This window comes from Syngnathus acus, chromosome 8, assembly GCF_901709675.1.
Source record: "Syngnathus acus chromosome 8, fSynAcu1.2, whole genome shotgun sequence".
In the NCBI taxonomy this organism is placed as follows: Eukaryota; Metazoa; Chordata; class Actinopteri; order Syngnathiformes; family Syngnathidae; genus Syngnathus; species Syngnathus acus.
Window position 1 is genome coordinate 70282 of NC_051093.1, and position 25901 is coordinate 96182.

The 25901-nt window shown below is 44.1% G+C and overlaps 1 protein-coding gene, 1 long non-coding RNA gene and 2 other non-coding genes across 4 annotated transcripts; all 4 read left to right on the forward strand.

The window, feature by feature from the left end:
• The first annotated feature begins 3381 nt into the window (after positions 1–3381).
• Positions 3382–6727, forward strand: LOC119126067 (delta(24)-sterol reductase-like). Its single transcript, XM_037257093.1, has 3 exons — positions 3382–3400; positions 6211–6388; positions 6436–6727. The coding sequence occupies exons 1-3, from the start codon at positions 3382–3384 to the stop codon at positions 6587–6589; spliced, it is 351 nt and encodes a 116-aa protein (XP_037112988.1). The 3' UTR covers positions 6590–6727.
• On the forward strand, positions 4632–4704 carry trnam-cau. Its single transcript has one exon. It is a non-coding gene; the product is annotated as a tRNA-Met (tRNA).
• Positions 6728–10211: 3484 nt separating the features above from the next.
• On the forward strand, positions 10212–22552 carry LOC119126011. The gene is made up of 3 exons (XR_005098568.1): positions 10212–10364; positions 17085–17093; positions 22542–22552. It is a non-coding gene; the product is annotated as an uncharacterized LOC119126011 (long non-coding RNA).
• Positions 15996–16107, forward strand: LOC119126439. The gene has a single exon (XR_005098662.1). It is a non-coding gene; the product is annotated as a U5 spliceosomal RNA (small nuclear RNA).
• Positions 22553–25901: the final 3349 nt, after the last annotated feature.

Here is a 25901-nt window from a genome sequence, read left to right on the forward strand (position 1 = left end):
GGACGGGTGGCTGTCCGGGGACAGTGGATGGGGCTCGGTCATGGCTTTTACGCACGCCCGGTCCTATTCTATGGAGCTCTCTTCCACTTCCGTGGCTGGAAGTCCACGCCTCCACACGCCTGGAAGTTTGTTTTGTTAAATAAAGAGCCGTTCACCAAACCCACGTCTTTCCTTGAACTTTGTTAACAGTGTTAACTTAACACTACAATATAGTTATATAGTAGATCTGTGGAATAACGACGAGGCTGACGTCAGGGCGCACGCGCGGCGTTGTTGACGAAGGACGAGGAATTTGATCGATGGATTTAATGATTTAGAGTGCACAGATGGTTTGATAATACTATTGCTTATATAATAGTTATTTGATATCTAATTTATATATCGTTATATGGGCCTGTGGAATATTTTGAAGTGCAAACGCCATCAGCTGCGCGCACCCATTGTTGACAAAGGACGATCGATTGATTTAATGATTTGGAGTGACACAGATGGTTTGATAACATTATTGCTTATATATTAGTTATTTGATATATAATTTATATATCGTTATATGGGCCTGTGGAATATTTTGAAGTGCAAGCGCCGTCAGCGGCGCGCACGCATTGTTGACAAAGGGCGATCGATAGATTTAATGAATTGGAGTGACACAGATGGTTTTATCAACGTGTTATTTATGTAATAGTTTTTTGAATAACTCTGAATTTTACGTCAGGGCCGTTCTCAGCTCTTCGTTTGTGTTTATGTCACGTTAGCATACCTGTCGTTTAGCCTGTTGTTGCTCGTTCATGACTGTTCTTGGTGTTGGATTTTGTCGAATAAATTGCCCCCCAAAATGTGACTTATACTCCGGAGCCACTTATATATGTTTTTTTTTCACATTTTTGGGCATTTTATGGCTGATGCAACTTGTACTCCGGAGCGACTTATAGTCCGAGAATTACGGTACTTATTGCCCCCCGGCTGGGCAACTGCACATTGGGGTTCACCCCGGTGAACGAGAGGGTAGCCTCCCTCCACCTTTGAGTGGGGGGACGGGTCCTGACTGTTGTTTGTGTCTATGCACCAAATGGCAGCTCAGAGTACCCACCCTTCTTTGGGTCCCTGAAAGAAGTGCTGGAGAGCGCTCCTTCTGGGGGCTCCATTGTTCTACTGGGTGACTTCAATGCTCACGTGGGCAATGACAGTGAGACCTGGAAGGGAGTGAGTGGGAGGAACGGTCCCCCTGATCTGAACCCGAGCGGTGTTCTATTGTTGGACTTCTGTACTCGACACGGATTTTCTATAATGAACACCATGGTCAAACAAAAGGGTGTCCATGTGTGCACTTGGCACCAGGTGTGTGTGTGTGTGTGTGTGTGTGTGTGTGTGTGTGTGTGTGTGTGTGTGTGTGTGTGTGTGTGTGTGTCTGTGTGCGAGTGTGCGCGTGCGTGCGTGTGCGTGTGTCTATTCCATGGTGTTATGATTAGCACTCTGGACTCTGAATGCCGTGATCCGACTTTTAAGATTCAGTGGGACCTCAAATATTTAGTCAAATAGTATTTGATAAAGTAATCAATCACATCTTCTCCGAGTTACATATATACGGTCATATGCAAAAGTATCATTCGTATGCAAAATCAATTTCAAGATTTTCCTTTATCAAAGTCAAAAGTCAAAGTCAAAGTCTGCTTTATTGTCAATTTCTTCACATGCCAAGACACAAAGAAATCGAAATTACGTTCCCACTATCCCACGGTGACAAGACATAGTACACAATATACATACAAGTAAACAACACAAAAAAATAAAAACAAGAAGGCACAAACAATGAATAAATAAAAGTGATGAATAAATAATAAATAAACAAACAACATAATAAATAAGAGGAGCAAAAATGGAGCAAGTGTGCATACAGCAGACAGTCAGAATATAGCGCAAAAAAACAGGACGCTACGCAGAAGGGGGGAGAGAGTTCAGGATCCTAACAGCCTGGAGTATGAAGCTGTTGGTGAGTCTGGTGGTGCGGCAGCGCAGGCTCCTGTACCTCTTCCCAGAGGGCAGAAGATCAAACAAAGAGTGAGCGGGGTGACTCACATCACTCACAATCGTGGTCGCCTTGCGGGTGAGATGGGAGGTGTAAATGTCCTTCAGGGAGGGGAGTGAAGCACCAATAATCTTACCAGCCGTGTTCACTATGCGCTGCAGGGCCTTCATGTTGTATTCAGTGCAGCTACCACCCCAAACAGCGATACAACTGGAGAGGACGCTCTCAATGGTGCCACGGTAGAATGTAGTCATGACGGCCGGAGGAGCACTTGATCGCCTGTTCAGATCAGCAATATCAGTAAAATATATCATATAGCGGACAGACACAATGATATTTGAGAAGGGAAATGAAGTTTATGGGATTTTCAGATTTGTCAAGAAGAATGGTGAAATATACCTTCAACCAGAATCTACACTCATTGGAAGCTATAGGAAGTGTCTAGAGCAGTGATTCTTAACCTTGTTGGGGGCACTGAACCCCACCAGTTTCATATGCCCATTCACCGAACCCCTCTTTTGTGAATATATATTTATTTTTTTCAAATTCACGACAGAGATGTTTTTACTGGTGCACAAAATTAGCCGTGCATAAACATCACCTTGTTCAAAGAATAGAACCAACACAATGCATGAATTCACAACAAATGACATACCAGCAAATCAGTGTGACTTCTGCTGTTGCCTTTGCGAGACCAGTTCAGATATGCGAATTTATAAATCAGGTGTGTTTGGACCTCCGGAGTGGAGGCTCTGCCGAACCCCTGAAACCGACTCACCGAACCCCTAGGGTTCGACCGAACCCCTAGGGTTCGACCGAACCCAGGTTAAGAACCACGGGTCGAGAGGCTGTTATTTCTGCAAAAGGAGGATCTACTAAATATTGATATTGAAATATTGAAATATTGTCATTTTTCTCTTGGGGTGCCCAAATTTATGTACCTGCCTACTTTTGTTGAAATAATGATTGCACACTGTTTGCAAATCCAATAAACTTCATTTCACTTCTCAAATATCACTGCCGCCATCCACCGTGTATGGATTCGGGCTAGCGCCCAAGATTAAATTGGGGTAGTTGATCAACAGCAACGTTTTAAAGAAGGGCTCGTCTGGGAGTTGAACCCAGGACCTCCCACACCCAAAGCGAGAATCATACCCCGAGACCAACGAGCCACGACGAAAGCTTGCAGACCATGTTACATTCCACATTATGATAGACAACAGTGTTTCCAAGAAGAGCTCGTCCGGGAGTTAAACCCGGGTAATGATGCACCCTAAGTGAGAATCATTCCCCTGCACCGATGAGCTCCATAGTAGACCAGCTGACCCCGTTACATTCCGATTGGTAGCCCATGTGACATGGACCTGAAGACTGAATGTCAGTGATTAATGGAATAAATGGAATCTGGTTGGCCTAAGGCTCCTAATTCCCTAACTTCAAGCCCTAACGCTAACTCTAAAACCCTAACAATAACCAAACCCTAATAATTAACCCCTAACCTGCTAACTCGCTAACGGTAACCCCTCACCTTTAACCCTAACCTCTAATGGTAAATGGTAAAGGTAGTGCCCTCTAAACGTGAAGGCAGGCATATACGAAACAGACCAGCAGATTGCCCCATTTCAGTACTGTTTTAATAACGTTTACAGATGGTTAAAATCCACATAATAGTTATAAGCGCATGTGTTCTGTGAGCGTCCCCCTTTCTGCCTCCTCCCTTTCCTTTCTCCCGCCAAGCAGTCCATCTTGCCCCAACACAGGGCATGTTCCTTGTTAGTAGTGTCTTGACCTGAATTAATTGATCGTCGATAATTTTATTTATTTATTTATTTTTTCTGTGCGGCTTGGCGGCCCGGTACCAAGTGACCCACGGACCGGTACCGGTCCGCGACCCGGTGGTTGGGGACCACTGCATTAGGCCACATAGACATGTGAAAGACTGTACCAAGTGAAACATGGCAACGACTTCTGATGACTGCAGCCTTGTGGGAAGTGAAGTTCACAGTTGTTACAGACATAAATGGCCTGTGGATTAATCAATTTACAGTAAAAGAGAATTGTAATGCAATTGACATATAACCTTGTTAGTGCAAGTGGGCGTGCATCAGTCTCAAAATCTGAAGGTTGTGAGCTCGACCCTCATACGGGGCACTGTTTTCCATAGTCCATAGTGAAATCATTGTCAATTTCAGAAGATAGCAGGTTGCTCAGAATAGAATAAAGTATTCTGTCCATGAAGTTGAGTTTGACATGCTGGTGGTTGAATCAATTTTACAGTAAAATAGCTTGTAAAACCATACATTCATAGCCTCGTTAGCGCAGGCGGTAGCGCGTCTGTCTCATAATTTGAAAGTTGTGACTTCGACCCTCACACGAGACACCATTTTATTTAGTCCTAACTCGAGCCCTAGTTGGAAACCCTCGCCCCAGTTGGAAACCTCAGTTGGACACCCTAACCCGAGTTGGAAACCATGCTTTTTATACAGTCTACCTCTTGCTGGAAACCCTCGTCCTAGTTGGAAATCCTAGCCAAGTTCAGTTTGATGAATATGGGCGGTGGTTGAATTAGTTTTACAATAAAATACAATTGTCAGAAACCAAGTGCATAGCCTCGTTGGCGCAGGTGGTAGCGCGTCAATCTCATAATCTGAAGGTCGTGAGTTCGACCCTCACACGGGACACACCTTTATAGAGCCCTAACTCTAGCCCCAGTTGGAAACCCTCATCCTCGTTGGAAATCCCAGTTGGAAACCCTGGCCCCAGTTTGAAACCTTAGTTGGCCTCCCTAACCCTTGGTCAGGATTCGGCAACCAAAAATGTTCAAAGAGCCATATTGGCCCAAAAATACAAAAAACATACCTGTCTGGAGCCACAAAAATCTAAAACCCTTTTCTAATGCAGCATCAGAGATGGGGACTCGAGTCACTGTGAATTGGACTCGAGTCGCTGTTTTGATGACTTGTGACTTGACTTGACAAAAAATGAAAAAACTTGAGACTCGACTTGGACTTGGAAGTTAAAGACTTGGGACGTGACTTGACTTGAGACACGATGACTTGAATGACTTCAGTGTTATTTAGTTTATGTTTTCAGTTTGAATATAAAATTAATAATGCATTTAAAAAAATATTATCGATAACAGGGTAGGAGCGCAGGCTGAGAATGGCGTTGTCATGATTGGATCACTACCCTGTCAATCAATCAGTCGTGCCCTGTCTACCTACCGAACGTGTTTATTGGAGAATCACGCCCCTTTATATCAGACATGCGCAAACATGTCAGCGGGAGCGGTACCGCGAGTCAACACCTTCGGCTATCGCAATTACTTTTATGACGGCAAAAGACGGACAGCACAGTGCGAAATATGCAACAAAAACATTTCGCACAGCCAGACGACAACTTCAAACTTTGTCCGTCATCTGAAGAGCCATTCTGCCAAGTAAGTGCTTTTCATTTATCTAAATAGGTGTGTGTATATATAGCTTTAATGCAATGAATATGATGATGAAACTGAATTAAGTAAGTATGACTTAATATGGAGCAAGTTAATAAATAAAAACTACAGTTAACTTGACTTGGACTTGACCTATTTAAGGACTTGACTTGGACTTGACTTGACCTATTTAAGGACTTGACTTGACTTGCCCAAGAAAAAAATGACTTGGGACTTACTTGAGACTTGAAGGTTAAGACTTGAGACTTACTTGAGACTTGCACATGTGTGACTTGGTCCCATCTCTGGACATTTGTGTTGTTTCGGACCTGACGTTATAGTCCGGGACATTTTCCTCCATGGTGTCATTTGGGTCCTCTCTTGCGTTGATTTCCTCAACGCATTCGAGTCTTTGCAACTCACTCTCGGGAGGCAGGTGGCACCATTCGTTTATGACAAGCCCACTGTCCTCCACCTCTTGGATGGCATTGTCAATGTCTCGACTGTGTTTCTCATACCTTTCTCTGTTCCTTTTGACAATTTTGCACACACGCTCCACAGAGTCGTTATATGGTAAAGGAGGTATTTCTCTTTAAAGATACAAATACTCTTCTTAATATTAGGACATCCAGGTAGAGAAGACATTTTGACTTTCGCCAAAATGCTGTGACAGATAGATGGACAAAAGATTTTGGATTATGCGAGCCACCTCTCGACACGGCCCTTCGAACAAAACGTTTTTTCTGTGTTCAAGTTTACCCTCTCTGGCTCTGCCCGTTCCTCCTACCACCCGGCAGGGGCATGGTGCACCCCAAAAGTGACGAGGAGGAACTGTACGTGGACATCGGTACCTACGGCGAGCCCAAAGTCAAACATTTTGAGGCAACGGCGTCTACGAGGCGGCTGGAGAAGTTTGTTCGAGACGTCCACGGGTAATGACTCAGAGATGTTTTCTAAGGTTCTTGTGTTGACTTTGCAGGTCCCAGATGGTGTACGCCGACGTCTACATTGACCGCGACGAGTTCTGGGAGATGTTTGACGGGCAGCTGTATCAGAAATTGAGAGAGGAGCTCGGCTGCAAGGACGCTTTCCCCGAAGTTTACGACAACATTTGTAAAGCCGCCAGACACTGATCTTCTGCGGCCGCAGGTTGGGATCGTGTCCCCATCAAATGTGACATATGTTGATCATCTACCGTCAAGTCGTAACGTGCCTGCGTGTTAAAAAAAGTTTGACAAACATTTTTTGAAAATAGATAACAGGGTCATTTTTATAACACAAGTGTTTTAATCAATAAAAATTTAAAATGTACAGTTCGCATTTGGTATCTTAAAATCAAGTGCATTTGTGTTTAAGGGAAATTTACACCGAATAAAATTCATTTTAAAAATAGATAAAACAGATAAAACAACTTTTGTAAAGCAATGGTAAATTGCAATTGTAAAATATTAAGAATAAAGTTAGACCAATCGGTCATTAAAAGAGTTAAAAGGAAACAGTTAATAGATTATATAGAAGCAGATAAAAACAAGAAATGTATATCAAAACATTCGTAAAAAGAATCAATTCATTGTGTCTCTGTTTCCATGCCCTAAATGAGGTAGTAAGACAAAAAGGAGGCTGAGGACGCCTCAGCTGCCTCCAAAGCTACCAGCTGCCTAAAAAGGGCAGAGGTCAGATCCTCCTCGTCCTCATGAAGGCTGCTGGTGTCTGAGGGTGAACTCGAAAAGCAGTCCGAGGTCACCTTGGCCAACTCCTTAAATAGGCCGGAGGTCAGGTCGTCCTCATGCAAGCTGCTGCTACACAAGGGTGAATCCCAGAAGGAGCTAGTGGACATCTCCAGCTCCTCCAACTCCTTAAATAGGCCGGAGGTCGTCAGGTCGTTCTCATACAGGCTGCCGATGCATGAGGATGAGGACGAAGATGGAGGCAACTCAAAACCCCTACCGATGGTGCAGCCAGGGTCCTCATTAGGCCCTGCCTGCCAAATGCTCGTATCTGGCAAGAAGAGCTGCCTCGGCACCGCCAAGTCGCCAGTCAGGTCTGCTTTGGGTGCCTCAAAGTGGCTGAACGTGACAGAGGGGGGTGCCGGTGCGGGGATGTCAGGTACACGCACTGCAAACACAAAAGCGCCAGTCACTCCCGAGATGAGATTCACTGCGAGTCTTCCATCACTAAACAGAATGCTCAGTTTGGATTGACACGCTCTGTCAGGTGATCAGTTCAAAAAATTCAAAGAAACATTTTCTGAGACGTACCTGTATTATTATTGCATCAAAGAAGCATGCGGTTGGACATTATTGGTGCGTTCGGATTTTTTGGTACTGCACCACACTCTCTTTTTCTTTTGACCCTGCACAAAACACAAAATCATGTCATTTCACACAAAAACACTTTATTTTTAATTTTTAATTGTTCCGATGGATTCTAACTCACATAGTTATCTCGACAGGACCAATCTGGGTGCAAGCTGGCATGGATCTGGTTGAGCCGATGGATTCATTAAAGTACTTTTCCTGCTCGTCCTGCGTGAGCGACTTCCACTGTGGATTTAATGAGAAAGTGTAAAAAAAAAACATGCGCGCGTGAATGCGTGGGCATCGTACTTACCATCTGCCCCAAGATTTTATTAACGGATGCGCTGTCTGTACGCTCTCCGCTTGAATTTTCAAGTTGAGCTTTGACAAAAGGCCGCTGCTCCATCATAAATAACATAAACGCGTTCAGTGTTTTTGTGATATACGGCTTGGAAGGAGTCTGGGGTTCTTTTGTCCAGCTGGAAAATCAAAAGCACAAGCAAACGCATGTCACCATCGTGTGGGCATTCAAAGGAATACATTTTGCAGAAACTGAGGATTTACCGTGCTTTTTGGGGTGTTGGTGGTAAGATCGGAGTGAGCAGGTAACATCCTGGTGGTCGTATGTTATTGGACAAGTGTCCAAGGCTACAGAAAAATACGAACGTTAGACTGCAGAAATGTTGACGATAGAAACATGATATGATATACAGTTGTTACTTACATCACTCGATCAGGCAGGTGGCACCAAGGTTCCACCAAGTGTGCATCCAGAATCTGCAAAAAAAAGAAAGTTATTAATTGTTTTATGAGAAACATGTAACTATTCCATTTTTCATGTTCTCGTGCATGATTCTCCTCAAAATCCAGAGTTTGCATTAGTTGTTCATACTTTAATCTTCATTCAAATCTGGCTGCAATTCCTCATTAAACATCTGGAACACTAAATTAAACATTTTAGTTTTCAGTTGAGTTTTTCCGTCCCGAATTGTAATTGTGTCTTCAAGTTTGTGCATGTTCCAATAAGTTTCAGAAAAGTTGTTAATGCGAAAACGTTTCTTTATTGAAGTTATTTGGGTCTAAAACTTTTCCCTACCTGTTTTTGACGGTTTTGCATCATCTTTAAATTGGCGTTGGTTAATTTTTGTGCGTCTGATCGATGAGTTTCTGACTTCCGAAATGATGTCTATTAGGGATGGGCGGATCGATTCCAAAATATCGATATATCGATCCAGGCTGCTCATTTTTGAGTATCGATCTCCCTAGCTAAAATATCGATACTTACAATTATTTAATTATATTTTCCCTCATTTTTTTTCTGCTCCAATTTGACGACTTGCACTCATGCTAGCACTACTTTTCCTTCCGCCTGCTGCACCGGCGTGTCCTGCTCTGCTCTGCTCCCGCCCCCTTTTCTCACAAGCCAAGCCCTCCTCCTCCGCCTCCCGTTCCAATCCAAACACAAACAAGCATGGCCACGGCGGCGGCCCAGTCCGAACGTAAGAGAAGTCTGGTTTGGAGGTATTATATTTTAGTTAATAACAACGAGGCAAGATGTGAAATATGTCACAAAACGATTAAATATTGTGGCAACACCACAAACTTAACAAAACATTTAAATAAAATTCACCCCACGGTTCATGAAGAGCTGCAGTTGAAACGTGCCGCAGACACTAAGGCAGCGACGGAAAACCCTGCAGCCACACCGAGGCTAAGGTACCAAAGTACCTTAGAAGCAGCGTTTCAGAAAGGCAAGACATATCCAGGTATCAGGTGCTAACCAAAAATCGTAAGCATTTGTGGTTGATGTGCTATTTGAAGCAATAATTACTGCGCTTTAGTCAGTCATTTATAAATAAAGTTTTCCCCTTTTCAATTTGTGGTCGAACGCCATACGTTTTATTTGTAACTCCACTTCCTATAAACAACACTAAAGTATTACAATATTAAATGTAAGTATCCAGTGGCTTTACAAATTGATAGTTTTGCTGCTCATGACGATTAAGCCCTGCATCTCTGTTGGTACCATGTCTCTTTTTACAATATACTAAAAGACAAAACTTTTTCCCAACAACAGAGAGAGAGAGAAAAAAGTAAAGAATAGCTCCTTTTAATTAAAGTTATACTATTAATATGCATCTTCCATTAATGTTTTTCTAAAAAGGTTAATAATTCATGTACATGACGTAATACTTTTTTCTACAAAATTCAATAGATGACTCTCCAAGAGCAAGTATCATTTGCAGTGAAACACCTGCTGTAGTATACAAATGTGCAGGTCAATAGTCACATGTAAGGCACAAAATATTGATGCAGCATGCCACTGCATTTAAATTGGTTTTTTTGGCGGGAAATTACACTTCCGGTATCGATATCGGATCGATATCGGGTATTTTTGGGCAGGAAATACTTGGTATCGGATCGAATCCAAAATCATTGGTATCGCCCATCCCTAATGTCTATCCGTTATGATCGGCGTTATCATCGAGGCATACTTAAAAAAAAAAAAAAGGCCTCCTCATCAGCCAATCACAACACAGGGATTGTCTTTGATACATCACCGGATATTACGCACATCGAACATGAAAGAGCAGCTATGCTAACCTGCTAGGTGGCTAACTAACGTCTGGACGTGGCTCGTGGCCACGTACTATTTGGACAAAATGGTTTCAACTTCTCTTTTTAAACCCACTAAAGAGATATAAAAAGAATAATTTGTAGGTTCCCTGTCCATCACGATACGGGGAGTCTTCTCGGCGGGCCTTCGAGAGTCGCCATTTTCAGAGCCAGGATGGATGCACTTGACGTGATCGCATTTTCGGTAAATGTTACAAACTTTATAAACACTGTCAAACATGATATTAGATATTCAATATGTTATAAATTAAAAATAAAAATTCATGGCACTCTTTAAACATCTTTTGATGGGTGTTTTTTTTTATTATCAGAAACGCTAGAAACGTTAAATCTGGTTAACAGGTCGTCACATTTTGAGGATTAAATTAAGGTGTAAAATGGAATTATGTCAGTAGAATTTCAAGAAACGAAATATTTTCAGTTGCGTTTACTTTTGAATGCTTTTTAACTTTTGCAAGGACCAAATGGTATAAACTAGAAAAAGAACTAGAAAATGCAATTTCTGGAGAAATTGCGTGTGAAGGCAAAGACCATGAATGGGAAAAATTGCGCCAACATTTTTTAAAATTTGGAACAAAACGAAAACTACAGGTTCAAGAGGTTCAGTTTGGAGTTCAAAAGTTGAAACGGGTCTAATCGGACAAAAATTGTAAAGGTTAGAGCAAATGTTATATTTAGGTCACTTCTGGTTTCATTTAAGGCACTTCTTGTTGAAATAAGGTCAATTCCGGTTTAATTCCGGTTTATTTAATAAACCCAGGTTTCTGGACACGTGCTTCATTTGGATAGTTCACCAATTTGACAACTTTTGCAAACATCCCATTGCACATACCTGCTTGAACATCAATATTGCGTGTGATCATAACACGAGCACTGAAGGCAACTTTGATTGAGTCCGGGAGCTCATTCTTAGCGCCTTGCACAGGGGAAGCTTGCCTTGCCATTCTGCCAGTTCCTTTGTCTTTCTTGGAGTCATCTGCATCCATTTGCACAATGTCCTTATGAAGCAGATTCAGCATCACGGAGTTATGGCCATCCACCTGTTTATTGGTGGCAAAAACATGCAGAATATGCTTTAGACACATTTCTGGGGAAGTGTACCTCGTCGCAAGGAGAGCTCTGTCCAGTTCCGACAGTTCATCAGACTTTTCTTTGACGCGGAGTCGGCAGCAGAAAATCATCTTGGCACTGGTGGAAGAGATATGCTCAATGCTGAGAAGGACAAGCGGCTTGCCTACCTTGAAAGTCGGGTAGCGGACATCAAGCAATATACAAGAATAAATGACATTGTCATCACGGGAATAGCAATCAAACCTATATCTTATGCAAGGGCAGTGACGGCAAGTAACGACGGCTGTGAGCAACATGCAAGCTCAGCCGAGCAACAGGTAGCTGAGTTTCTGCAAACTAAAGGAATAACTATGGACTCCAACCAGGTTGAAGCATGTCATCCACTGCCCAGAAGAAACAGTAACGACAAGCCTGCAGTCATTCTGAAATTTGTCAACAGGAAGCACAAAGTTGCACTTCTAAAGCAGGGTAAGTTGCTCAAAGGTACAGACATCTACATAAATGAACATTTGACAAAGACCAATGCGGATATTGCAAAGAAAGCACGTCACTTGAGAAGAATGAAAAAAATACAGAGTACATGGACCAGAAATTGCAAGATATACATCAAGCTTAATGGATCACCAGAAGAGGCCAAGATACTGATGGTGAGGAGTATTGAGGAACTGGAAAAGCTCGAATAAGTATCCTCAATAGAAAATCAACTGGAGTGGACTTGGAACTGAATGGAGGTAACAACACAAAACACAAACATAATGCTCAGGGACACTACTCAACCTACCTCAAGCAACAATGGACATGTAACACAGTGGATACAAGAACATGAACAACTCCAACTAACGTTTGATTACAGTGAAAGCAGCACTCTGGACATAGATCAGGACATCGACCCAGACAATAATTTCTTCTCCACCACAAACAACACATTTTATTATTACAGCAATGATCAGTACAATACGGACATCTTAACAAAAGATAAGCTATCTATTATCCATTTCAATAGCCGGAGTCTATATAAAAATTTTAGTAGCATTCGGGATTACTTAAACACATTCAAACAACCATTTAATATAATAACTAATTCTGAGACCTGGATTACGACTGAGAAGCACTTTGAGATGGAAGGCTATGAATTCATATACAACAACAGACAGAGTAAAGGTGGGGGTGGTGTTGCAATCTATGTTGATTTGAATATGAAATTCAAGATTGTAGAGGCTATGACACAGGTGGTGGACAATCTTCTTGAATGTCTCACGATACAGATTTGTGTTGAAAAGAAAAATACATTATTATAAGCTGTGTCTATAGAGCTCCTGGTTCTAGCATTGAGACATTCACAGAATGGATAGAAAGTGTGATTATACAAAAAGGCAACAAAAATATTTTTATTTGCGGGGATAGGGTGAGAAGTTCGGTCATCCGGGAGAGACTCGGAGTAGAGTCGCTACTCCTCCACGTTGAGAGGAGCCAGATGAGGTGGCTCGGGCATCTCATCAGGATGCCTCCTGGACGCCTCCCTGGGGAGGTGTTCCGGGCATGTCCCACCGGTAGGAGACCCCGGGGACGACCCAGGACGCGCTGGAGAGACTATGTCTCTCAGCTGGCCTGGGAACGCCTTGGGATCCCCGGGATGAGCTAGATCAGGAGTGGCCAACCCGCGGCTCACGAGCCGCATGCGGCTCTTTGCCGGGTTTCATGCGGCTCCTTTACGTTCGCTTCGCTCCGGGGGGGGGGGGGGGGGTGGCTTGGGGGGGTGTTAATGGTACGTCAAACGCTGCGTGTTCGCTTCGCTTCGGGGGGAGGGGGGGGGATGTGGCTCTTTGCGGTACACAGTAAAAAAATGTGGCTCTTAGTCTCTGACCGGTTGGCCACCCCTGAGCTAGATGAAGTGGCTGGGGAGAGGGAAGTCTGGGAGTCCCTCCTGAAGCTGCTGCCCCCGCGACCCGACCCCGGATAAGCGGAAGAAGATGGATGGATGGATGGATGGATTATCGTATTTTTCGGACTATAAGTCGCGTTTTTTTCATAGTTTGGGTGGGGGGTCGACTTATACTGAGGAGCGATTTATATGTGCTTTTTTGTCACAAATCTTCCAAATTAAAAAAAAAAAAAAAAAAAGTGAAACCGCGATAAACGAACCGCGATGTAGCAAGGGATTACTGTAGTTTGAACTGCAAGTGACGTCAGCGGCGCAGCGGTTGTTTACTTAAAGGACAAAGGATTCGATCACGGGATGACGAAGATGACGAAGGGCCCCATGTACTACTGGCATCTTTAGTGGCTTTGCTTGTAAGTGACACGGAGGACGATGAGTTTGAAGGATTTAATGATTTGGAGTGACACAGAAGGTTTGAAAAACTATTACGGGTTTTACGCACGCTTATATACTTTATATAGCGTTATATGGGTCTGTGGAATATTTAGACGATTTAGACGTCAGCGGCGCGGCACATACGTGGCATCGTTTCCATAAAGGACGATCGATGGATTTAATGAATTGGAGTGACAAAGATAGTTTGACAAACGTGTTATTTATGTGATAGTTATTTGAATAACTCTGAATGTTACGTCAGGCCCGTCCTCAGCTCTTCGTTTGTGTTTATGTCACGTTAGCATACCTATCGTTTATCGTTGCTCGTTCATGTCTGTTTTTGGTGTTGGATTTTTCGAATAAATTTCCCCCAAAATGCGACTTATACTCCGGAGTGACTTATATAGTATATATATATATATATATATATACACGTATGTATTTTTTTTCACTTTATTGTGCATTTTATGGATAATGCGCCGTATATTCCGGAGCGACTTTTAGTCCGAAAAATACGGTAGTTATATATACACTTACCGTGATTTTCCATGCATAATGCGCAAAATTTAACTAATTTATTGTCCTAAAATCTGGGGTGTGCATTATGCATGGGTACAACAATTTTTGAAGAAAATCTCCCTCGAAATAAAACTTGAAATCACACCTTTCTTCTTGTTTGTTGTCAATCGCGCATCGCATTCAGCCATCCTGCCCAACACACTTAGTCAGTAAAATTCATAATTGACGACACATCGTTTGATGCGATGGTGCAATCCTTGATGGTGTGTTATTGTCAAATATTGTTTGTTTTTTAATCTCCATCGCAGACCGGATATCATATGGGGGGCGCCATGACAGTATGCGCAGAACGGATGCGCAAGACACGTCAGCTATATAAAGAGCGAGAGTTCAGTTCTCTACCTATTAGTTTCAATTCACAGTTTAATTAGCAGTTTCAATCAGCAAATAACAAAATGCGTATTACAGGTAATTTTTTATTTCACAACACTTTGCCTTGTTCCTTTCTTCTCTGCTGTTCACTTCAAACACGCTCCATACGAACACAATGCTCTCGTATCAGACGCTTGCTCGATCACCTGCTCGTTTGCTGTCACAATGTACCCTACACAAATCCGAAACATTTCTCCGCTATCGAGTTTGCTAGCGCATGCGCAGTGATACTGACCGGCAGAATAACATCCGGTTGTTCCCAAAGATGATCTTTTTTCTGAAATAATTTTACGTTTACTTAAGTAAGAGTCAAAATTTGGGTGCGTATTATACATGGGTACAGGCTTTTCTCCAGCATTGACATGCCATTTTTAGGGTGCGTATTATGCACGGGGGCGTATTTTGCATGGAAAATCACGGTAATCCGTCAAGAAGTAATATTTCTAAAACTTTGGAGAGTATACAAGATAGAGCTATTGGTCTACAGTTAGCAATACATCCTACTTTACCAGCCTTGTCTTTTATAACAGGGACCAGAACTACAGACATCATGAAGTCAGGTAGAGTACCGTGAGTCACCAAGCCATGAGAAACAGAGAGACAGCAGCGCTGTCAATCGGGGGTCAGCTAACTTTAAATGCTCTGCTGTGATGTTATCCAGACCACTGGCTTTTCTGTCAGAAAGTTGTCCTCCGGCAATAGACACCTCATGACAATTAAAACAAATACTTTCCTCTTCAATTATGCCTACATGACAGGGCTCACTTTTCAGACCGTTAAATAGTGCTGAATAATGCTGCCTCCAGAGGTCAGCGATGCTCACAGGATCTGTTACCCCCTCTATGTTACATGGGAGAGCTGCTTTAGCCCTGTTCAGGGATTTTACCTCTTTCCAAAAATTAATTACATCATTATTAAGCAGATTATCAACCATAGAGTGAGCACTTAGGGCGTGCTCTTGCTTATTTATGTACCATAATGCATATTTGTACTTGGCATTCATTTTCTTTTTATATTCAAGGACAGGTCCCTGTCTGGGCCTACCAGCTATTACCCAAGCCTTGTGGGCCTCATTGGCCTCTGCATGGTGGCCAGTTACCCATTTATTCCACCCTGGCTTGATGTTCTTAGCCTTTCTAGGGCGGGAGAATAAAGACCTGCTAGCAACCAGAAGGGCTCTCAGCGAGAGAGCATGTGGCATGATATAGTGAGAGCCTCTCACTATATCATGCCACATTAAACATAAACTTTTCCCCATATTATCAGCTCACTCTTATTTCTCTTCAGATCAAATAAATCTTTGGCCTTTTACTCAAGATTTCCGTGGGGAGGAACAATAAGAATCTATCTCAATTTTTTTATGCTCTGCGAAAGCGGAGCTTTCTTTCTCTGTTAAAATATCAATATCGCAACGGATAACTGCCTATATCATACTCCGTGCAACAGTCATACTGTCACATAATTCATACCGACACATATGTGAACATGTTCACACAAACAGAGAAATTATGCCGAGTGCAGAAAGCCAATCACATTTAAGACCTCGTTTATCAATGCAGTTTAATTTCTGGTGGTACCCATTTGAATGGGCACATGTAATAATAATAATAATAATAAATTATATTTATAACGCACTTTATATTCGGGGGAATCTCAAAGTGCTACATGGCAGATAAAAAACAAGAAAACAAAACAAGGACAAGTATAAAACAACTGGACGACAACCAAGATATGAGAGAAATTACGGAAATGCTAAGGTAAAGAGGTGAGTTTTAGAATAGAATAGAATAGAATAGATCTTTATTGTCATTGTCACATGTACAACGAAATTTAAAAAGTGCCAACCGATCCGCGCATGCGATAAAAAATATATAGAATAAATAGAATAAAAACATAAAAAAAACAAGCTAAAAACCCACAGAAGAACATACACAGACATAATCATTTACGTTTAGCTGCATTCAATGTGACTACCGCTGTAGGGTAAAAACTGTTGGCGAATCTGCTAGTCCTCGACCTAATTAATCTGTAGCGTCTGCCTGATGGCAACAGTTCGAAAAGGGAGTGGCCAGGGTGGGAAGTGTCCTTCAGAATGTTCTGTGTTTTTTTGAGACAGCGGGTTCTGTGTAGGTCTTCCAGTGTGGGGAGAGGGCAGCCAATGATCTTCTGTGCTGTGTTGATGACCCCTTGGAGCTTTTTCCTCTGAGCAGCAGTGCAGCTGGAGTACCAAACACATATACAGTACGTTAAAGTGCTTTCTATGGAGCAGCGATAGAAGGACACCAGCAGTCTCCGTGTAATGCTGTGCCTCCTCAGCACCCTTAAAAAGTAGAGTCTCTGTTGGGCCTTTTTAAGCAGCTCAGAGGTGTTCACGCCCCAGGTGAAGTCCTCCTCGATGTGGACTCCCAGGTAGCGGAAGGAGGACACCCTCTTCACACAGACCCCGTCGATGATGAGTGGTGGAATGTCCGTTTTATTTTTCCTCCTAAAATCAATGACCAGTTCTTGGGTTTTAGCCGTGTTTAGGAGCAGATTGTTCTCTCCGCACCACTCCGATAGCTGGACCACTTCGTCCCTGTAGGCAGACTCATCCCCCTTTGAGATGAGCCCCACCACGGTTGTGTCATCCGCAAATTTCACGATGGTGTTGCTGCGGTGGGCGGGGGTGCATGCATGTGTGTAGAGCGTGTAAAGCAGTGGGCTCAGTACGCAGCCCTGTGGGGAGCCGGTACCAAGACTGAGAGGTGTGGATGTATGACGGCCCACTTTCACCCTCTGGCTGCGACCCGTCAGGAAGCTCTTAATCCACCTGCAAGTATTATGTGGAAGTCCCAGGCCCTCCAGTATGTCCACCAGTCTGTGGGGGAGGATGGTGTTAAAAGCAGAGCTAAAGTCCACGAAGAGCATCCGCACATAGCTCCCCGGCTGCTCCAGGTGGGACAGTGCAGCGTGGAGGGCTGTAGCTACTGCGTCCTCTGTGGATCTATTTGCCCTGTAGGCAAACTGGTGGGGGTCAAAACCTCTGAACAGGAGTGCTGTGATGTGACCCCGTACCAGCTTTTCAAAGCACTTCATGACCACCAGTTTTGAAAGAGTCAGTGGATTGGGGTGCTCTTAGGTGGTCGGGGAGGGAGTTCCACAGTGTAGGGGCTGTATGGCAGAAGGCCCGGTCGCCCATGGTGCGCAGCTTGGTTTTCGGAACGTGGAGAAGGTGTGAATTGGATGAGCGGAGGCTTCGGGTGGCAGGTTTTGGGGCAAGGAGTTCTTTGAGGTATGGGGGAGCATGTCCGAGGATACAATGGTGAGTGAGGAGGGCGATCTTATAATCAATTCGGAATTTGATGGGTAGCCAGTGCAGAGAACGGAGGATGGGTGTGATGTGATTGCTTTTCCGCACCCTCATCAGGATCCTAGCAGCGCTGTTTTGAATGTACTGAAGCCTCTGGAGGCTCTTGCTAGGGATCCCGATGAGGAGTGCGTTACAATAGTCTAGCCTTGAGGAGACAAAGGCGTGGACAAGTTTCTCAGCATCCGTCAGGGTAAGTGTGGGGCGGAGTTTGGAAATATTTCTGAGGTGGAAGAAGGAGGTTTTGCAGATGTGTTTTATGTGTGACTCAAGGTTGAGTTGAGGGTCCAGTTTCACACCCAGGTTGGTGACAGTGGCTGAGAGGGGAATAGTGAGACCGGCGAATAAGATGCTTGTTATTGGGCAGGTATGGATCTGATGGGGAGTGCCAATTAACATGGCTTGGGTTTTGTCACTGTTAACTTGCAGGAAGCTGAGATTCATCCACGCCTTTATCTCCTCCAGACACAGGGAGAGGATGGATGAGGGAGATGGAGAAGGCTGGGTTATGGAGGGCGGGGGGTCAAGTTTGAGGTATAGCTGGGTGTCGTCCGCATAACAATGATATGAGATGCCGAACTTCCTGATTATATTGCCGAGGGGTAGTATGTAGAGAGTGAAGAGGGTAGGACCGAGTACAGATCCCTGGGGGACACCGGAGGTGACAGTGTGAGTGTCGGATTTTTCCCCCCCCAGGGAAACGTACTCGGTCCGGTTCGAGAGGTAGGACTGAAGCCAGGTTAGAGCAGTGCCAGAGAATCCAGTGGAGTGAAGTTGGTTTAGGAGGATATTGTGGTGGACAGTGTCAAATGCAGCGGACAGATCCAACAGGATAAGAAGTGACGGGGAGCCTGCATCGGCAGCCATGAGAAGGTCGTTGGTGACCCTAACAAGTGCTGTTTCAGTGCTGTGGCCAGAGCGAAACCCGGATTGAAATTTCTCAGCGATGTTGTTGGGGTGAGATGAGTGTGAAGTTGGGCAGCTACCACTTTTTCCAGAACCTTGAAGAGGAACGGGAGGTTAGATATTGGTCTGTAGTTGGCAAGGTTGTCCGGGTCAAGTGAGGGTTTTTTGAGCAGGGGGTAATAATGGCAGTCTTCAATGCAGGGGGTACAGAGCCAGACTGGAGTGAGAGGTTGATGACATTGGTTATTAGGGGACTAATGGCTGAGGTTTGTTGTTTAATGAGGGCTGTGGGGAAAGGGTCCAGGGCACATGTGGAGGGTTTCATCTTTTTGATGATGTCCTCTACCTCCGACTGCAAGATAGGGGAGAAGCAGCGGAGAGGCTGGACTGTCCCGGGTGGAAGGAAGGGGGGAGGAGGTGAAGTGGTGGGGCCAGAAGAGGAGAGGAGCTGGGTGCGGATGTTGTCAACCTTAGCGGTAAAGAAGGTCATAAAGTTATTGGACAGTACCTCTGAGGATTCTGTTGGAGTGGTGGGTTGGGGTTTGAGAAAGTGGTTGATGGTTGAAAAGAGCTGTTTTGAATTTCCAGGGGTATTGTTTATGATATTGGAATAGAACTGGGCACGTGCAGTCCCAAGGGCTTTTGAGTAGGCCTTCTGATGTTCTTTGTAGGCCTGTTTGTGCACGGTCAGTCCTGAGGCTTTAAGACGACGCTCCATTATGCGTCCAGTTAACTTCATCAGACGCAGCTCACTGGTGTACCAGAGGGCTGAGCGTGAAAAAGTGACTGTTTTGGTTTTTTGGGGGGCGTGGATACTTAGAAGTTTGGCCAAAGAGTTATTGTAATGGTCCACTGCCTTGCTGACTGATGTAAAGGTTGCAGAGGAGGAGGAGAGAAGCTGGAGGTCCTGAGCTATAGTGTCTTGGTTGATGTTTTTGAAATTTCTGAATGAGATTTGCCGCTTGGGTTTGGAGTGGGGGCGTGGGAAAGGAAGTTCCATTTGAATAAGTTTGTGGTCAGACACACCGACCTCGTGAACTTGCAGGTTGCTTATGGCCGATGAGGAGATGACAAGGTCAAGTGTATGACCTTTGTCATGTGTGGGGACATTTACATGTTGGGTGAGGTGTAAACAGTCCAATAGTTGCAACAGGTCAGAGGCAGGGGGGCGGGAGGGGGTGTCGACATGGATGTTAACATCACCTAATATGATTAGATTAGAGGAAGTGGAGGTACAGAGGGTAGTGAGTAGATCGTGTAGTTCTGGAATGAAAGAGGAGTTTGGTTTAGGAGGGCGGTAAATAAGTAAAACTGTGATTGGATATGGAGGTTTACATTTGAATGCAAGGGATTCGAATGAGGAGTGATCAGGTAGACTCTACCTACCTGGTAGAGGGAGGGGGGACAGCTCTAGATCAAGACGGTGGAGTACAGCCAGGCCACCGCCACGGCCAGTGCTGCGAGGTTTAGTTATGTATAACCAGAGGGACAGGCTTCATTGAGGGATTGATAGACATCCGGTGGTTGCCAGGTCTCAGTCAGGCACATTATGTCTAAGCCTTTGTCCAGGATGAGGTCGTGAATAAATGATGATTTACGGGTGAGTGCTTGGATGTTGAGGAGATCCATTTTGATTGTGGCTGTGGGGCTGTGTTTAGGTAGGGGGCGAAGTAGAGAGAAATCCACTCCACGTTTTCTGTGCCACATGCAGTGCAGTCCACTCTGTGTTGGAGTGAAATCCACTCCGTGTTGGTGTCCGTTCCGTGCTGGAGAAATTAACACTCCGTGTTTTCCCGGCAACCTGGTGTCCGTCTTGTGTCGGAGTCCGCTCCGTGTAGGAGTTAAGCCCGCACCATGTCTTCCAGGCCACCTGGAGTACTGCAGCCCCGCATGGTTGCTACAATAGAGGCTTTGCAGTCACGTGGTTTTATCACGTGATTTTGTGTTATGCCGCCATCTTGGCGGTCAACTCGTCAGCTCGTTCCTACGTGTTTGTATAGATTGTTTGATTTCTGCGCTACATTTTCACCGATTTCATCCGAATTATGGCTGATTTGCTATCCAACGAAGTTGGGCATTTGGATGAAGACTCCAAGAAACGTTACAGAGAGAAGTTGAACCTTGTTGGCACAACGGATCCGTACCTTTTACCGAGAAGCATGCTAAAATCGCCCGAGCATTTTGCAACAGCCGACCTGCCTGAACTCTCATATCCAGATATTTATAATTACCTCGTCGATTTGTTTTGTAATGGCATTTCATAACTTGACATATTAAAAAACTGAATAGAGTGAAATCATTCAGATACTGTACCTGTCTGTTCAAGTTGCTACCATTTTTATTATTTGTTTATTTTTGCATGATGCCACATCTGATTGGCTTGAAAACTTAACCAATAAATATAATTCAATATTTACATCGATAACGTTTTCAAGCCAATCAGATGAAGCATCATGAAAAAATAAACACAAAATAAAAACGGGGGGGTGAACTGAAGAAATCATCCCATTCCCTGCCTTGCTGCTCTTGCTGCCTTTCTAAAAATGCACCCAGCATTTTCAACAATCATATTTGTATCATCCCATATTGTATTATTTCACATTTTGTGAAACAAATCAGGGGTGAATGGTTTGTTTACATACCTGATATGAAGTCCTCATTGCATATCCTTGTGTAAATCGTAGGTTTCCATCGTTCACGACGAATATCCGCGATCCATTTATCACGTTTTTTCATGTTCGCCGGAAATCTATAGAAGCTAAGATTTGGTTTATCGCCTCGTCTATTGCTACATCCAACAGCACAGCAGGTATCCGGCATTTTTAAGCTCAAATAGCAGCAGATATAACAAGAAAGCGTGTGTGAGTCGTTGACAGGCACTGAAAAGTTGACCGCCAAGATGGCCGCCAAGCTAATGTGGGTAGCTTGATGACGTCAGCTGCAAAGCCTCTATAAGATCCAAGTGCGCCAGGTATCTGATGACTAGGGATGGGCGATACCAATGATTTTGGAATCGATCCGATACCAAGTATTTCCTGCCCAAAATACCCGATATCGATCCGATATCGATACCGGAAGTGTAATTTCCCGCCAAATTGCTAAATGCAGTGGCATGCTGCATCAATATTTTGTGCCTTACATGTGACTATTGACCTGCACATTTGTATACTACAGCAGGTGTTTCACTGCAAATGATACTTGCTCTTGGAGAGTCATCTATTGAATTTTGTAGAAAAAAGTATTACGTCATGTACATGAATTATTAACCTTTTTAGAAAAACATTAATGGAAGATGCATATTAATAGTATAACTTTAATTAAAAGGAGCTATTCTTTACTTTTTTCTCTCTCTCTCTGTTGTTGGGAAAAAGTTTTGTCTTTTAGTATAATGTAAAAAGAGACATGGTACCAACAGAGATGCAGGGCTTAATCGTCATGAGCAGCAAAACTATCAATTTGTAAAGCCACTGGATACTTACATTTAATATTGTAATACTTTAGTGTTGTTTATAGGAAGTGGAGTTACAAATAAAACGTATGGCGTTCGACCACAAATTGAAAAGGGGAAAACTTTATTTATAAATGACTGACTAAAGCGCAGTAATTATTGCTTCAAATAGCACATCAACCACAAATGCTTACGATTTTTGGTTAGCACCTGTTACCTGGATATGTCTTGCCTTTCTGAAACGCTGCTTCTAAGGTACTTTGGTACCTTAGCCTCGGTGTGGCTGCAGGGTTTTCCGTCGCTGCCTTAGTGTCTGCGGCACGTTTCAACTGCAGCTCTTCATGAACCGTGGGGTGAATTTTGCTTAAATGTTTTGTCAAGTTTGTGGTGTTGCCACAATATTTAATTGTTTTGTGACATATTTCACATTTTGCCTCGTTGTTATTAAGTAAAATATAATATCCCCAAACCAGACTTCTCTTGCGTTCGGACTGGGCCGCCGCCGTGGCCATGCTTGTTTGTGTTTGTTTGGATTGGAACGGGGGGCGGAGGAGGAGGGCTTGGCTTGTGAGAAAAGGGGGCGGGAGCAGAGCAGAGCAGGACACGCCGGTGCAGCAGGCGGAAGGAAAAGTAGTGCTAGCATGAGTGCAAGTCGTCAAATTGGAGCAGAAAAAAATGAGGAAAAATATAATTAAATAATTGTAAGTATCGATATTTTAGCTAGGGAGATCGATACTCAAAAATGAGCAGCCTGGATCGATATATCGATAGTTTGGTATCGATCCGCCCATCCCTACTGATGACGTGTTGTACATGCGACGGGGTGACGGGCGGAGGAGGAGCAGATGAATGGTACAGTGTTATGGACGGGTTGGGAGAAAACAAAGTTACGACGGGTGCTTCTGTGGATGTAACGTGGTCTGCGGAGAAGTCCAAGTTGTTTGATGACTGAGACACACCCTGGAATGGTGTGATTACTCAGCTCCAGCAAGCGGGGGATGGAGTACGTTAACATAGTGCCGGTTGGAGAACACTGAACTTGAGTGTTAGCCATTGGCTAGGCTAGCCAGGATGCCTTGGCGGGTGGTGGTGGGGTGGGCGCGCCGTAGTAGGCAGCCGGCTCTGTGGAGGTTCGCCGCGGTCCAGGCGCACTGCACACTAAAACTAGAAGCTAAAAACTAAACTTTAATAATGGCTAAAATAAATAAATAAATAAATAAAAACACTAAAACTAAACTAATTCTGGTGGAGAAGCGGCGAACAATCAGCGCCAGCGTCCTCTCCCCAGATTACTTCCGCCTTGGTCCACACGCAGCCGTCAAATCAATCAGTCAAGTGAAACAGTCACCATCTGTGTCTATTCTAATTTGGCCAAAAATATTGTTTTTGAATAAAAACCAATCACCATCCCCCTCAATTGCACAAGCACTCCTCTTTACTGTTCACAAGCACAATCACAAATACAAGTCATCTTCATCCATAAGCACATCAGTCTTTCCTTGTTAAAACATAGCAGCCCTTCAAAACAAAATGTGTTCCAACAACTTTTAGTGTCTTAATAGACAATGATGGTATTTATTTACATATTGAAACACAATATCCACCTCCTTCAATGTTACACGTGAATGCACATACAGAGAAAAGTTTTATTCATTTTGATCAGACTACATGAAGCAAAATATAAAGGTGAATGCACACCGTTTTCGTGCACCATTTTAGCCCAATTCCATCATTTAGAACGAACTGGTACGCAAAGACAAACATAGATAACACACGGGCCCACAACATACACGTGACAATCTTCCCAGCCGATGACAAGTGGGGAGGGGGGCAGCTGAAGTCCGGAGAACCTCGCCACCACCAGGTCACACAACCTCCCCACCTCTGTCCTAAATATGCATTTGTGCCCACCTGATCGTTTGGCCCAAACTTTACAGCCGCGCCCTTTTGAAAACAAAAATGGTTACAGTTTAACCCCACCGCAAAATGGGATACAACCTTCATGCTAAGTTTATATATACATTCTTTATCAAATTCTTGTTAAGCCATTTTTCTGACTCTAACTCACATGCCAAATAAAAAAACAAATCTACAATTTTATACAAATCAACTTATTGTTCTTCATGAACCACAAATCATCACTTCCACCCCATGAACAGCACCAGCACAACTAATCACTCACGTCTCCAGCTGTGTCGCTGTCCCATCTGACAGCCAAGCCTGCTTTCCACACAATATCAACATAAACACACTTCAACAATTATGTAGCGACCTGGTTAACCCAGTTACCCTTCGCCCTAGACAACAATATAATTCTCTAAGGTCGCACTATTGAGGTCGCCAGGCATCCGTCCTGCTATATCAGCGATGCCTTCACCTTTTTTTTTTTCCACGAGTCCCTGACTCGTATTGGTGGCCTGGCCGATCTCATCGACCCTGACCTTAGGCAACAGTACAAAGTCCCTAAGCGTCTGCTATTGAGGCCACTCCGGTGCCCATATGCTCGCCATTGGCATCCCACAAGTTCCAGCGGTGTGAGCGCCCTTCGCTGATCAGACAAAGTCCTCACCACCTTTCTCTTTTCAAAAAGAAATCATCCATACAATCATAAATGTATATACAAGATGGCGCCGCGGTAGTGGCGACACGTTTGCAGCAGCTCCGTCGACTCGTCTGTATATTGTCTCGTTTTATATGTTTTTTTTTGATTATTTTTTCTTTTTTCGCAGTCCTGAGTTTTCTTTTTTTACCGGGCAGAAACATGTTTGCAAAAACAGTGAGGCTGGCCCTTTTATTTTTCCTATTTTTCACCTGGTTCATCACCCAAGCAACCACCGAAGCAGGGAGTAAACGCTCCATTGTTTACACCCGTGGTCAGCTGTTAGCCCTCTGTAGCCAAGGGAAGCTAACCGGCTACAAGCCCGATGTTTCCCCCGAGCTGAAGAGGAGGAAAAGAGGACAACGCTCGGGTGTTATGTGCCGGAAAAAGAAACGCCGCTTCAAGCCCACACTCCCCACCATCATCACCGGGAATGTGAGATCCATCTGTAATAAGATGGATGAGCTAACGGCGCTGGCACGGCACCAACGGGAATACCGGGAATGTAGCATGCTGCTGTTCACGGAGACCTGGCTAACGGAGCAAACACCGGACTCTGCTGTCGCTCTGGACGGGTTTAACCTGATAAGGGCAGACAGGACACGAGAGAGCGGTAAGAGGAAAGGAGGGGGGCTTGCTGTGTTTGTGAACGATAGATGGTATAACCCTGGGCACATCACTATCAAAGAGCAACTCTGCAGCGCGAACATTGAGCTGCTAGCCGTTAGCATGAGGCCACACTACCTGCCGCGGGAACTCTCGCACGTTATCGCGATAACTGCGTACGTTCCCCCTAATGCTAATGCCGACGCAGCCCGCAATGTCCTGCACAGCAATGTAAGCAGGCTGCAAACACAGCATCCACATACCCTCCTC